Below are 16,957 nucleotides of genomic sequence, written 5' to 3' on the forward strand. Positions count from 1 at the left end.
TAAAATATATAAAAAATTCTCAGTTCAAACCAAAAAGATAAAAGAGGCAAATATGAAAAGAAAACAAAAAACCTGAATAGAGCTTTCTCCATGAAAAAGCTATAAAAACAGCAAAAAATACATAAAGAGATACTCAACATCATTAGCCATGATGGAAATGAAAATCAAAACCATAACTGATGGCACTTCACACCCACAATGATGGCTAGAACCAACGTAACAATATGGTGAGGATATGGAGAAATTATAACCATCATACACTGCCAGTGGGAATGTACAATATACAGCTGTTTTGGAAAACAGTCTGTCAGTTCCTCAAAAGGTTAGAGTTACCACATGACCCCGCAATTCTACCCCTAGGTATATTCACAAAAGAAATGAAAGTATGTGTTCACAGAAAAATTTATATATTAATGTTCATAACAACATTATGCATAACAGTCAAAAGAAGAAACAATCCCAAGGTCCATCAACTAGTGAACAGATTAACAAAATGTGATATATACATACAATGGAATACTATTCAGCAATAAAAATAAATGAGCACTGACACATGCTATAATATGGGTGACGTTTGAAATAGTATGCTAAATGAAAGAAGTCAGTCACAACGAATTATATTTTATATGCTTCATTTATATAAAATGTCCAGAATATGGAAATCCACAGAGACAAAAAGTAGGGCTAGGGAAACAGGAGTCTTGGGGAGTGATAGCTAAGGAATGCAGGACTTCTTTTGGGGATAGTGAAAATATTCTAAAATTGATTGTGCTAATGGATACACAGCTCTGTGAATACACTAAAAGCCAGTGAACTGTGTACCTGAAAGAGGGTGAATTATATGGTATGAAAATTGAATCTCAATAAAGCTGCTAAAAAAATAATGCACAGAAGGAAGGGAAAGGAGAAGATAAGACTAAGTAAAATATTTCTGGCACAGAGGAGGGGGCCAAACCTAAAAAAGGGATGAATGTGGAAGAGACTAATTTTCTTGAAGAACAAGTAGACTGTAATTAAACAGTGTTCAATCCAAGGAAAAGGATTAGAGTTGAAAGAACTAGTTCTCAGAGAAAAGAAGTAAATGTAGGAGATTGTGATCCAACAGAATTAGGTTTAATGGAGTCAGAAGAAAAAGCCATGGATGGGAATAAACTGGATATTCTTGGTTATTAACTATCAATAACACAAAGTAAGACAGCAATAAGTAGGAGGATAGTTTGGAGGTACAAGATTATGACAGAAGGTGGTTTACATTCAAATGCAGAATCAAAAAATAATCTTTCTTCTTCCACTCATTATCAGAACTTGAGAGAGAGAGTTCCAAAAATGTGCACATCTTATATAATCTCTTCATTAATGTAGTAAATCAGAACTGGCTATAATAATAAAGCAAAGGAGCACATACTTAAACCATACATATTACACAAAGCTTAACAGTGTATTATCTAATGACAGCCTTTGGATGCAAGATAATAAAGTGCGAAAACTTCATGATTTAAATATATACACACTTCCTGAATCTTCAAATAGAAAATTTGAAGGCACAACCCTTTAAGCACTCCACTATGAATAAAATGCACAGAGTAAGATGATTTGGGGGATAGGGGGAGGGAAGACATAAGAAAACTGGTTGCTTGGAAATTTGGCCTTTAATAACTATTTTAACTAACATTTTCTATTTAATCTATTATAAATTTTATAGTTGCTTTACCTGGCAAAAACAAAAATTCCTTCACGAAGAGATAAACCTTCCTAACATCATTCCAATGTCCTCAATTCCCAAATCCACAAAAAATAATTCCACTAATTTGAGATTTTAAAATGACAGAACACCAGGTTACAAATAACTTAATCTGTTACCACTTGTTTGGTCAACTTTTCAATACCTATGCCAGTATTCTTATAATCACAGAATATTTGTAGAAGAAGAGAATAGAATAGAATGCTTTTTCATTCAGATAAATAAAGATGGAATTAGCTTGGTTAGAAAAATCATAAAAGTGAATACAATATCACAAACTGACTAATATGAATTTTCAGACTATCTAAGCCAATTGAGAGAAACAGAAGTTTAAAATAAAAAATTAATATTATGAAACAGGAAACAAACAAAAAACCCTGGACAGAACATCACAAGAAATAGAAATGTTACAAATAAGCAAATACCTGAATGAGATAATTTCAGATAGCGATAAATAACAAGGAAGGCCTCAATGTGGAGTTAACTTATGGTGGACTGGATAAAAAAAAAAAGAAAATTTTCACAGTAACTCCACATAAAATAGTGGCCATGACATTGGCAATAATGTAAGTTGGTCTTACATTACATTACATACTTACATAATGTAAGTTCATCAAATTTAACCTGCCTTTTCTGAAGAGATGAGGACTAAGTGATCATCCAGCCTCAGCCTCCTGAGTAGTTAGGACTAAAGGTACACACCACCATACCTGGCTAATTTTTTTTTTTTGTACTGACAAGGGTTGCCCAGCCTGGTCTCAAACTTCTGGCCTCAAGTGATCCTTCTGCCTCAGCTTCCTGAGAAGCTGATACAAAGTTTTTTCGGAAAAGATAAAATTCATATACCATAAAGCTCACCCTTTCTACCACTTTGCCATCACCACCACCCCCAAGCCAAATTTAGCAAATACACAAGGTTGTGAAACCATCACCACTATGTAATTATAGGCCATTTGCATCCCGCCAAAAATAAACTGATAGGAAGTGACAGCAACAACATGGAATCAGAGTTCCCTGGCTCTAGTCTGCCTCACAGAAATTCAACTTGAAAGTATCCATAAACCAGACTATCTTTGTGAATATCAGAACCAGGGCATGAGGCTGAGACACCCTCTTGTACCACAGAATCAAGAAAAGCCTCATATTAGAAGGGTAAAAAATTCAGGGAATTTCTCAGCAGAAACCCTGTAGGCTAAGATGAGTAGAATGACATATTCAAAGTACTGAAGGAAAAAAAAATTGCCAACTAAAAATACTTTACCTGGCAAAACTATCCATTAGAAGTGAAAGAAAAATAACATTAACAAACAAAAGCTAGAGAGTTCACCAATACATCTACCTTATAGGAATTGGTAAAAGGAGTTCTTTAAGCTGAAACTAAAGGCTGCTAATTAATTACATAAAACATAGGAAAGTATAAAACTCAATAGTATAATGAACAATCATATTCAGAATATACTATGCTGCTGGTGTATAAAGCAATGTAATCTCTAGAATGAGGGTTAAAAGACAAAACTTAAAAACAACTGTAACTACAATAAATTGTTAAAGGCTATAAATCACAAAAAGATGTAAATTTGACATCAAAATCATAAACTGAGGGGAGGGGAAGTACAGAACTTTTGTATGTGATTTAAGTTATCACCTTAAAATAGCTTGCTATGAATATAATATGTTTTATGTAAGTCTCATGGTAACCACAAAGCAAAAATCTATGGTAGCTGCACACAGCATTAAAAACAATCCAAAGCTTGCTAATACAGAAAACCATCAAACCACAGGAAGGCAGCAAGACACAAAAAAGAAACAAAGTATCTACAAAAAAACAGAAAACAAATTTAAAAATTGCAGTAGCAAGTCTGTTACTATCAATAACTTTAAATGAATTAAATTCTCCAGCCAAAATACAGATTGGCTAAATGAATTCAAAAACAAAATAGAGAGACTTTGCATAATATGGCTGACCAGAGACATCACTTGTTGGAACATCTTGGAGGGAAGACTGGAATTCTAACAAGAGAGAGAGGAAAAGAGATGCACAGTGGGTGTGGATCATAGAGAGAGGTGCCGGAACCTGTCAGGGATCCCAGGGAGGAAAATTACAAAGCAGAGAAGGTAGATGGAGAAGCAAAAAAGATACTGGTGATGGGAGAGGCTCCAAGCCCAGTGAAAGGATAAAGGCGATCCCTCTCACCTGTCTACAAGCATTTAATGGCCAGAGGGCTACCGAGTTTCCTGAAGACTTTTCCACCACCACCACCCCCAAGCCCAGGCACAGCAGCAAATACAATATAGTGGGGAGAACTTGCATAATCCAAGAGCTTTTATACTCCTTGTGAGGCACCCCTCCAGGGAGAATGTCAAGAGAGGCTGGAGAGCCAGCTTTCGTCCTTTCAGACACTTTCTTCCCCACCCCACTGTAACTAGGAAAGCAGTTTGAGCCTAGAATTTAGCTAGCAGCCTCCCTTGCCATCAGGGCTTGCTACAAGCTGAGGCTTCCAAGAAAAATGGGATTCATGCCTTTCCCTTTGGGGGCCTGCAGTGGATCTGGGTGCCAGATTCAGGAACTCCTTACCCAAAGGCATTTTGCAGAGTCACACACCAGCGTGTCAAACAAGCAGGACAGACCACCATGCCCCCCAAACTTGAGCAGGTTGCTGGGGACACGAGGGACAGTTACTCTGTGAGTTGGACTCAGGTGGCAAGGAAGCACACGTGGACAGATCTGACAGCAGAAGAATGTGGGGTTCCAAAACACGGTGACCTGCGAGAGTTCCCCCCACCTGAGTAGGAAAATTTCCCTGTTTGATTATAGCAAGTTCTACTGCAAAGAAAAGCCCACACCCATGAGCAACCAGGTGGGACTCATTCAGATGCTCAGGCTGAACAGGAGCAGCAGCCCCTCCCCCACACATAACAACCGGAAGAGCAATTTGTGATTAGAATTTGGCAACCAGCTCCCTTTCTCCATACTCCAGCTGAGGTAGCCACAGTGAGTGGGGCCCACTCGTCTTCCACTAAGGACTTGTAGTGGCCCAGGTCACCAAATTTGGGAGTTCCCTACCCACTAAGGCTTCAGAGGCACACGCTAGCAGGGCAGACATGCAGGCCAAGTGGAAATGTGAGAGCTGGATAGTCAGATTGTGAATCTCAGATGGTCCATCTCCACAGACTTTCTAGCTGGGTGGGGCCGCTTCAGCCCCTCCCTTGTGGCTTACCCCAAAAGCTGGGAGGAGACCATTGAACCCTGTCAAAAGAGATACATCACCAGTGTTTTGGGGCTTGAAGGAAAACCCACCCAATCCAGCCCCACTGAGCCTCACTCCCCCACTTGCCTCCATGTGGCAGAGAATAATGACTAACCTGGAAGTTTCAGGGCCCCACCCACAACATGGGGCATTCAAGTATTCCTCCTGAGGCACTAGAGCCAGTCACAAAAACAATACAGCAGCTTGTTCCTTCTGACAAACACCATCAACTGACAAGAAGGTCAATTTTCACAGACCTTTACAGCATTTACTGACTCAATCATACAGAGTCAGGTCATTTCTAACCCACAAGCACCACCTACTGTCTCACAGTGATTAAATTGGGCGTGCCATTACAATTCACACTGCTAAGAGGACCAAAGGGCTGGGTCTTCTTAGCCATGTGAATTGCATCCTTCCTAGAGAAAGATTTCAAAGGCCTCCATCCTCTCTCATGAAAGAGATAGCGAATCTGCCAACACACATACCTCACCATTGCTATAACATACAAAAAACTACCAACTAAGAAAATCATCATACTAAGGATATCCATCACCAAGGCATCATCTATCCAGAACCCAGATTGCCATCAAAGCACCTATAAACCAAGCCAATGGTTCATACCAAACATATGCTACCAAAAGCCCAATCTAAACCCAAAAAAGAGAGAACTAAACAATGAGACAAGAAATGGAAGATGATATAAACAAGAAGAAAAAGATATTATGCTCATGGATTGGTACAATCAACATTGTTAAAATGTCCATAATACCCAAAGCAATTTACAAATTCAGTACAATCCCTATCAAAATATCATATTGATGATGGCATATCTCACAGATCCAGAAAAAAATAATTCTATCCTTCATGTGGAACCAGAAAAGAGCCCAAATAGCCAAAGCAATCTTAAGCAAAAGAAAGAAATTGGGAGTCATCACATGACCAGACTTCAAACTACAAGGGTATAGTAACTAAAACAGTATTGTATTGGTACAAAAATGGAGACATACACCAATGGACCAGAACAGAAAACCCAGATATAAAACCATCCACAATTGCAAACACATTTTTGACAAAGGAGACAACAACATACACTGGAGAAAGGAATCCCTATTCAATAAATGGTGCTGGGAAAATTGGATAGCCACATGCAGAATAATGAAACAGAATCCATATCCTTCATCACTTACAAAAATTAATTCAAGGGGGATAACAGACTTAAACACAAGGCATGAAACCATAGAATTCTAGAAGAAAATGTTGGAAAAACTCTTCTGAATATTGGCCTAGGAATAGAATTTATAAAGACGACCATAATGCAATAACAGCAACAACAAAAATAAATAAATGAAATTTGATTAAATTAAAAAGCTTCCACATAGCCAAGGAAATAATTAACAGAGCAAACAGACAAACCTATAGAATGGGAGAAAATGTCACAAGCTATATATCCAATAAAGGACTAATAACCAGAATCTACAAAGAACTGAAGCAAATGAGCAAGAAAAAAATCAAACTACCCCATTAAAAACTGGGCAAAAGACATGAACAGAAGCTTTTCAAAAGAAAATAGACAAACGGCCAATAAATATTATAGAAAAAAAGCACAGTGTCACTAATCATCAGGAAAATGCAAATTAAAATCACGAGATATCATTTATCCCAGTCAGAATGGCCTTTATTAAAAAGTCCAAAAACAACAGATGCTGGCATGGATGCAAAGAGAAAGGAATGCTTATACACTGTTGGTGGAACTGCAAATTAGTACAACCTCTATGGAAGACAGTATGGAAATTCCTCAAAGAACTATAAGTAGACCTACCATTTGATCCAGCAATGCCACTACTGGGTATTTACCCAAGTAAAAAGTCATTTTATCAAACAGACACCTGCACTCCAATGTTTACTGCAGCACAATTCACAGGAGCAAAGATGTGGAATCAATCCAAATGCCCATCAATTTATGAGTGAATTAACAAAATGTATATGTACACCATGGAATACTACTCAGCCATAAGGAAGGATGACTTAATGCCTTTTGGAACAATTTGGATGGAAGTGGAAACCATTATCCTAAGTGAACTGACTAAAGAATGGAACAACAAATACCACATGTACTCACAATTAAATTCAAACTAGCTAATGAGCATACATGTGCATAGATGGAAGTAAAACTCAGTGGAAATCACCCGGGGGAGGGGAAAAGAGAGTACAGGCGAAAACCTACCTAACAGATACAATGAACAATATCTGGGTGACAGGCACTCTTTTATCTGTGACTCAAGCATTATAAAAGTGATCCAAGTATCCAAAAATATTTGTACCTCATAATATATTGAAACAAAAAAATAAAAAACATAAAACAAGCAACACCCAACTATATTCTGCCTACAAGAGATTCACTATATTAGTAAGGATCCACATAGACTAAAAGTGAACAGATTGAAAAAGTCAAGAAAGAGCAGGAGTCATACTACTTGTATCAGAAAAATAGACTCTAAGAGAAAAGCTATAAAAAGAAACAGAAAAGGTTATTATATTATGATATTAAGGTCAATTCATTAGAAATCTATATGCTCCCAGCATTAGAGCACCTAAATATATAAAACTAATCTTAAATAATCTGGAGGAGGAGATAGACTGCAATACAATAATAATAGGCAACTTTAATACCCAACTTTCAACAACTGATCATCTCATCTAGACAGAAAATCAATAAGGAAACATCAGACATAAATTCTACTTTATATCAAATGTCAGACCAAAGACAATATACTTTAGACATATAAACAACATTTCATCCAACACTAAAATAATATACTTTCCTCTCAAGTGTAAACAGAGCATTCTGCAGGATAGATCTTAAGTTAGGCCACAAAACAAGTCTTAACAAATATAAGAAACTGCAATCACATCAAATATCTTACCTAAACACAAGGAAATTAGAAGTATATAACAGGAGAAATACTACAAAATTGACAAATATGTGAAAATTAAACATTTCCTGAACAACCAATGGGTAAAAGAAAAAACCGAAAGGCAAATTTAAAAAATCTTGAGACAAATGAAAATGGAAAGACAACATACCAAAATCTATGAAATGCAACTAAAGCAGTTCTAAGAGAGAATAGCAATAAACATGCACATAAAAAATGAAGAAGATATCAAATAAACAACCTAACATTATACCTCAAGGAACTAGAAAAGGAAGAACAAACTAAACCCAGAATAAGAAGGAGGGATGAAATAACAAAAACCAGAGTTGAAATAAATAAAATAGAGACTAGGAAAACAATTTTTTAAATAAATGAAACTCCCAGGCATGGTGGCTCATGCTTATAATCCCAGCTACTTGGGAGGCTAAGGCAGAAGGATTGCCTGAGGCCAGGAATCTGAGAGCAGCCTAGGCAACAAAGCAAGACCCAATCATATATATACATACATATATACATACATGAATAAATAAATTAACTTATTAAAAAAATTATCTGGGCATGGTGGTGCACACCTGTAGTCCCAGCTACTCAGAAGGCTGAGGTAAGAGGATTGGTAGAGCCCAGGAGTTCGAGGTTACAGTCAACTATTAATATAATCACACCACTGCACTCCAGCCTAGAAAACAGAGGAAGACCCTGTCTCTAGAATAGTAAACAAATAGAGATAGACAGATAGAAACAAAACTAAGAGTTGGTTTTTTGAAAAGATAAACAAAATCAACAAACCCTTCACTAAACTAAGAAAAAAACAAAACATACTCAAACAAAATCAGAAATGAAAGAGTAGACATTACACCTGATAACCACAGAAATACGAAATATAATTGATTACTATGAACAATTATACACCAACAGATTAGATAACCTAAAAGAAATAAATAAATTCCTAGACACATACAACCTATCAAGATTCAATCATGAAGATATATATTATATGAATAAACCAAGAATGAGTGCAAATATTAAATCAGTAATAAAAAGTCTCCCATCAAAGAAACATTCAGCGCTGGGTAGTTTCACAGATCAATTCTACTAAACAAAAGAAGAACTAATACCATTATTTCTCAAATTCTTCCAAAAAGCTGAATAGGGAATACTTCCAAACACATTTTACAAGGCCAGCAATCCCCTAATATCAAAGACAGACAAAGACACTACAAGGAAGGAAATTTACAGATCAGTAACCTTAATGAACACAGATGCAAAAATCCTCAACAAAATACTAAGAAACCGCCGGGCGCGGTGGCTCACGCCTGTAATCCTAGCACTTTGGGAGGCCGAGGCGGGCGGATTGCTCAAGGTCAGAAGTTCGAAACCAGCCTGAGCGAGACCCCGTCTCTACCAAAAATAGAAATAAATTAATTGACCAACTAAAAATATATATACAAAAAATTAGCCGGGCATGGTGGTGCATGCCTGTAGTCCCAGCTACTCGGGAGGCTGAGGCAGTAGGATCGCTGAGCCCCGGAGATTGAGGTTGCTGTGAGCCAGGCTGACGCCACGGCAGTCACTCTAGCCTGGGCAACAAAGTGAGACTCTGTCTCAAAAAAAAAAAAAAAAAAAAATACTAAGAAACCAAATTCAACAACACATTAAAAGAATCTTTTACCATATAGAGATTTATCCATGGAATATAAGAATGGTTCAACAAACACAAATCAATAAATATGTTACACCATAATAATAGAATGAAAGACAAAAAAACATATGATCATCTCAATGATGCAGAAAAAGCATTTGACAAAAATCAACATTTCATGACCAAACCTTCAACAGATTAGGTACAGAAGGAATGTACCTCAACTAAATAAAGACTATATAATACAAGCCCACAGCTAACATCATACTCAACAATGAAAAGCTAAAATATTTTCTTCTAAGATCAAGAACACCCCCTCTCACCACTTCTTTTCCAGGTAGAAATAGAAGTCCTAGTCAGAACAATCAAGCAAGAGAGAAATAAAAGGTATCCTAATAGGAAATGAAGAAGTAAAATTGTCTCTGGTTGCTCATGACATGCTATTACATGTAAAAAAACCTTAGAGACTCCAACAAAAAGCATTAGAATTCATAAACGAATTCAGTTAAGTTGCAAGAAACAAAAATCAGTACTGTCTGTATACATTAACAATAAATTATCCAAAAAAAAAAAAAAAAAAAAGAAAACAATACCATTTATAATGGCAACAAATACAACAAATAGTAAAATAAAATACTTAGGTATAAATTTTAAAAAGCAGATGAAAGATTTGTATACTGAAAATTATTAAATGATGAAATTAACTGAAGATAACACAAATAAATGATAAGATATTCTGTGAGCATGGACTAGAAGTATTAATGTTGTTAAAAATGTCCATACTACCCAAAGTAATCGACAGATTCCATGGAATCCTTATCAAAATTCCAATGTCACTTTCACAGAAACAGTAAAAAAAACCCTTAAAATCATATGGAACTATGAAAGACCTCAAAGAGCAAAACCAATCTTTAGCAAAAAGAACAAAGCTATGTGATTTTAAAATATACTACAAGCTATTTTTCAATACAGCACTGGTTTTGTTTGGGCTATTTATTTGAGACAAGGTCTCTCTCTATAGCCTGGGCTGGGGTGCAGCGGTATCATTACAGCTCACTGGAACCTCAAACCCCTAGGCTCAAGTACTTCTCCTGCCTCAGTCTCCCAAGTGGCTGGATTATAGTCACGCAGTACATGCCTGGCTAACTTTTCTATTTTTTATAGTGTCGAGGTCTCACTCTTGCTCGGGGCTGGTCTTGAACTCGTGGCCTCAAGCAACCCTCTTGCCTTGGACTCCCAAAGTGCTAGGGTTACAGGTGTAAGCCACCATGCCCAGCCCAGCATCAGTTATTTTTGATGTTAGTAATTCCACAGGAATATATAAATTCAAAACAAGAAGAGAAAATGGAGTAAGAAATAATAGCAATTTTTTTTTTTTTAAAGTAGCACAGCAAAAACAGTACAAAAGGAAACAAAACAGTAAGATGAAGAAACAAGGTCAAAAAACAACAATCACACTAATATGGTAGTCCCTCCATATACGTGGGGAAATTGATTCCAGGACCCTGGCTATACCCAAATCCATGCATACTCAAGTACCACAGTAAACCCTGTGAAACCCACGTATATGAAAAGCCAGCTCTCAGTATACACAGGTATCGTATCCCACAAATACTGAATTTTTGAGCCGTGTTTGGTTGAAAAAGATCCACACAAGTAGACTCATACAGTTCAAACTATTGTTCAAACATCAACCATATAAATGGATTAAATTTATAAGGTATAGGGCAAGATTAACAAACTTGATTTAAACTATCTAGTTATATGCTATTTTAAGATATATAATTAAAGCACAAAGACAGAATATAAATAAAAGAAGAGCAAATGCCAATCAAAAGAAAGCTAATCATAACTCTGTTAACATAAAAAAAGGTAAGTGTCAAAAGACTGTCTGAGGGACTCACTACATTTAAAAGAATCAATTCAAAACGAGAATGTAAATTTGTATACTGTATATTGGCATGTGTATGTTTATACACACTAAAAGTTGCATACTACCTTCAGGGGATTTAGAGAATTCCAAGCCCTTTCAAAAGCCCCAAGTGAGGAACCTCTAGCCTAATGCAATATTTGTCTTGTCATGTTTTATATTTAAATATAATCCTAAAACCCAGCAGTAAAACAACCTCCAATTGAGCATCCATAATCTGAAAACTCAAAATCTGACATGCTGAAAAATTTGAAACTTTTTGCCGTAAGACCATAATGCCGTAAGACCTGACCTTATATGATGAGTCACACAAAATTATTAACAATGTTGTATAAAATTACCTTTAGGCTATGTTTACAAGGTGTATATGGTTAGCCTTGAGTCCCATTCCCAAGATATCTCATCATTTATATGCACATATTCCAAAATATGAAAAAATCTGAAAACATTTCTAGTATAAAGCAAAGCATTTCAGATAAGGGATACTGTACCTGTATAACATTTTGTGTTAGTCACTGGCTAGACCACATAAGAAAACTCAAATTATAAGGTAAGTTCTGAAATTAAAACCTTCAAAAGCATCCTAAGAGAACATTTAATGTTCTCTTTTAAATATTTTAACAGATAAATAAAAGATAAAAAGTGGTATTATTTGAAGTGTAATTACATTTGAAAAATATTCTTCCTTAAAAACGACTTTTGCGTTACTGACAAATACATTATTATTTTGAACTGAAACGACTAAAACAAAAAGCCTTCTAGAAGTTTTTTGTTTACATGCAAACTGAGTGACAAGATGAAGACAATATCTCTTATCATGGCATCAAAGCAGACATTTTTATTTTTAGTAGTTAATTAACTGATTCAGAGTGTAAGATTAACATTTTTCACACAAAAAGGAAAATCTGCTTACCAAATCTTACCAAGTATGATGAGCAAGAATTTTATTTCACTTTACCAGCATAATCAAACATATTGTATTTTTATTTCATTTGGTTATCATTCCAAACACATACATTGATCCCCTCAAAAGTTATACATATAAAGCCAAGGGTAAATTATACAAGGAGCTAGTGAAAAATAATTTCTTACAACTATAAAACATATACAAACATTGGTATCAGGGAACAAAACGGGATGTCTTAACTCACAACCTAGATTTTAAATATAAATATCCACTTTCACAGAAATATATTTTAAATTGAACATGCTAGATATGTGGATTTGCATCATAAAATATTAGCCACCTCCAATACAAATCTTCCATATTCTTATCAAGAAGACTGTGCTCTTACCTGTAGTTTGGAAGACTTCATTCATCAAAGCTTCATTCACTGCTGAAGTGTTGACATTTCCAATATGAGACCAACTTTGATATATTGCTTGCAAGAGAAGTGTCTGTGCTCTTGTAGCTTGAATTGTGAGATTTGGAAGTTCAAATATACCTTCAGTTATAGGAATCTGAGATCTTTTGGTCCTGCATAAAAAAAAAAGAAGAATATAGCAAATAGCATTCACGAACAACATACTAAGTGGACTAGGATGCAAGGGAAGAAAGGGTATACATTCAAAACATTTTAAAACTCAAATAATATAGATTAAAAAATCTGCTAACTTTACATGTGACTATTTCAGAAACTCTCACAATATAAAAATATAAACTTGGATAATGTTCATATATACATATGTACACACATATATTCTGCTCAAGCAATTATAATTTTTCCATTAAGTCAATCATCAAAAATAACAATCAAAATACTACCAGTTAATACTTACAGAGGTTTTACTAACAGATATGCATGGTTCTAAATGTCTTATATCTATTAACTCATTTAATTCTATCATGATGGACATAAGGGAGGTACTATCTTTATACTCATTTTATAGATGGGAAAACTAAGACACAGATAAATTAAGGTATCAATGTCATAATACTAATATGTAAAAAAATTGGAATTTAAATCCAGCTGATCCAGAGCTCTCTGTCCTATACTTTTTCTCACAAGTATTTACTAAGTATTTATATTATACCCAAGTCTCTACTTGACAGTAACATGGAAAAGTATTTTCAAAATTCCTGCCTTGGAATATCTAATTCATTCATACCTTATTCACCTTATTACCTGGTTTGGCCTATAAATAAAGCATTTCACATATTTAAATTATCCAAATAACAAAGCCTCAAAGTAAGGAAATATTTAAATAGGTCTGCGAGCAACAAGTTGATACTGAAGGTTAATAAACATATGAGACAAAATAAAAGAAAAAACCCAAGATATCAAAACACATATTTAGATGTTACTACAGTAGACTCAATCACCCTGCTTTCCTAAACCCCAGACTCCTCCACTATTTATCATTTTCCCAATCATAACCACACATGAAGAGTACTGGACATCTCTTGTATATCACCTCAAAAGCTTCTCAATCCACCTCTTATTCTAGCCACTGCTATGGAGACCAGTTTGATGCAGGCTTTCACTGGCATTGCCTAGAGCTACCCTGCAGTGTGAGACACCAGAGGAAACTACTTCGCATTCATGTATGCAGAACATGGAAATGTAGGGATATATGCTGCCCCTGGCTGACAATTCTGAGATGCATTTCTTAAGTCTCGTAGGAGGTCCCCAGATATCAAGGACTAGGAAGGAAAATACATAAATAATTGAACAAACCTCAATGAGCTGCGGGACAATATCAAGCAATTTCAAATAGGTGTACTTGGAGTCCCAGAAGAGAAAAGAGAAGTGGAAGAAGGGGACAAAAAAAATTAAGCAAATTGTTATCAATCAACTTGGCCTAAGTCACATTAGTAGAACACCCCTCCCAATATAGCAAAATCCACATTCATCAAGGCACACTACACTCCAGGCCACAAAAACAAGTCAATAAAATTAAAAGGACTGAAATTACATAAAGTATACATGCTGACCACACAAAAGATTTAAACTAACAACATAAAAGAATCTATAAAGTCCCCAAATATTTGGAAATTACATAAAAAACATAACTCAAAATAGAGTCATTAAAACGGTAGATAAAATTCAGAAATTCACACAAAATAAAATTTTTAAAAAATTATAAAATGATTTTAGAAGATATTGTTATAGATGACAAAAAGGGCAATCTAAAATATACATAATTAGTGTAACTGAAGAAGAAAACAAATAGTATACAGAAATGTCTAAAAAAAAATCTTGTGTAAAAGTCTTATACTACAAAGTACACAGTATATCATAGAAAATATTGATTCAGAATGATCCTTAACCTGATAAAGTTACCGAACTCCAAGAAAGATGAAAAAATTCTATGGACATTTAAGTAAAGCAATGTGAAGGTACAAGGACTTCTGAGGAATTTCTCCAACCTTCCCTAACCTGTCCACTACAGTCTAGTATACATAGTCAATTTATGTGTACAACTCCCCTTTTAAAAAATGTAAGGGGAATTCAAACTACAGCCCAATACAGTTGATATGCTAATACAGTGTCAGGTTAATTGGTTACCTTTACAACTTCAAGACATGCTTTAATTTCAGTCATCTTACAAGTCAATGGCCTCCTTATCTAGCCACTGCTCTGACAGCAAAGATCCACATTGTTAACAAACCTAATATCCTTCAAAGAAAAGACTGGGTTTTTACTTTGCAGTTTCTAGGTCCATAAAGAAATGAACTGTTGCTGCTATTTTAACTATTTAGATCTCAGATTAAGCCTAGTTGTCTTCAAACTTCATGTTGAAGCTGTTGTCTAAAACACCTACAAATTCAGTAAATATTAAAACCCTACTCTGTAGGCGTCTTACTCTAGCTATTTAGAAAATATCTCAGCCATTTTAAGATCTTAACAAAACATTAAAATCCCTGTCCTCAAGAAGTTTACATTCTAGTGGGCAGGGGAGGAAGATAAAATCAATAAACATAATAAGTTATAAGACAAATAGAAAAAGTAGATCATGATAAGTGGAATGCCAATGCTGCACAGTAAGCAATTCATATATATACAGACTTTATTATAAGGATAGATCTTATTAAATTGAAACCTGAACAGTCTTGAAGGAGGTAGACGACAGCTATGTGGGTATCTTTGCAAAGTGTTTCAGAGAGATGGAACAGTTTGTGAAAATGCCCTGAGGCAGAACTCTGAGCAAGTCCAAGCAATGACCAGGAGGCTAATATACCTACAGTAGTTTGATAATAACCTAATTCAGAGATTTAGTTGGTTTTCTATGGCTCCTATCCATAAGAAATATTTAAATAAGCGTTACACAGCCATTCAATTCAGATTCCACATGAGCCTGACTCCATAGAGAACATGATCTTATACACAGAAAACCCTAAAGAAAACACATGCACACACACACACACAAAAATCAGAATAAACAAGTTCAACAAAGTTGCAAGATATAAATTACACAAAAATCAGTTTCATATCTATACACTTGCAATGAACAACCTAAAAATGAAATTACGAAAACAATTCCACTTATATTAGAAACAAAAATAATAAAATACTTAAGAATAAACTTAACAAATAAGTGCAAAATGTGTACACTAAAAACTACAAGATATTGTTGGAAGGAATAAAAGATGACAAATAAATGAAAAGACACCGCATGTTATGGATTGGAAAACTTAATACTTTTAAGATGGCAATATTCCCCAAATTGATCAATAGATTCTATACAATCCCTATAAAAATCACAGCTGAATTTCCTAAAATTGATACAGAATTGCAAGAGACCCTGGACAACTAAAACAACCTTGAAAATGAAGAACAAAGTTAGCAGACTTACAAGTCCCAATTTCAAAACTTACTACAAAGGTACAGTAATCAAAACAGTATAATACTGGCATAAGAATAGACATACAGATCAATGCACTAAAATTTAGAGTAAAAATAAACCAATACATCTTTGGTCAATTGATTTTTGATAAGGGTGTTAGCACCAATTAATGGGGAAAGAACAGTCTTCCACAAATGGATATGTACATAGAAAAGAATTAATTGGTATTAATACTTCAAACCACATACAAAAGTTAATTCCAAATAGTTCAAAGAGCTAAAATTATAAAGCTATTATAAGTAAACAGAGGTATAAATCTTCATGATCTTGATTAGACAGAAGTTTCTTAAATATAACACCAAAAACAAAAGCAACAAAAGAAATGGATAAATTAGACTTCATCAGAATTTAAAACTTTTGTGTATCAAAAGATATTATCAAGAAAGTGAAAAGGCAACATATACAGTGGAATATTTGCAAATCATAAGGGGAAGGGGAAGAAGAGGAAGGGGGGAAGGAAGGGAAGGAGGGAGGGGAAGGAGAGGGGAGAGGAGGGGAGGAAGGAAAGAAGGAAAGAAAGAAAGAAAGCTCCCACAATTCAAAACCAAAAAGATATACAGCTCAATTTTTAAAATGAACATAGGACTTAGACATTTGTTCAAAGAAGATACACAA

At 35.1% G+C, this 16,957-nt stretch overlaps 1 protein-coding gene across 7 annotated transcripts in view; it reads right to left on the minus strand.

The window, feature by feature from the left end:
- VPS13B (vacuolar protein sorting 13 homolog B) overlaps positions 1-16,957 on the minus strand; it is a 761,111-nt gene that overhangs the window by 571,606 nt on the left and 172,548 nt on the right. For all 7 annotated transcript variants that reach the window (XM_012762009.3, XM_012762013.2, XM_012762010.3 and 4 more), the window contains one exon: positions 12,790-12,971. In XM_012762009.3, coding sequence (XP_012617463.2) covers positions 12,790-12,971 — 182 coding nt within the window. The remainder of the gene's footprint in view (positions 1-12,789; positions 12,972-16,957) is intronic.

The sequence above is a fragment of the Microcebus murinus genome, chromosome 7, assembly GCF_040939455.1.
Source record: "Microcebus murinus isolate Inina chromosome 7, M.murinus_Inina_mat1.0, whole genome shotgun sequence".
Classification (NCBI taxonomy): domain Eukaryota; kingdom Metazoa; phylum Chordata; class Mammalia; order Primates; family Cheirogaleidae; genus Microcebus; species Microcebus murinus.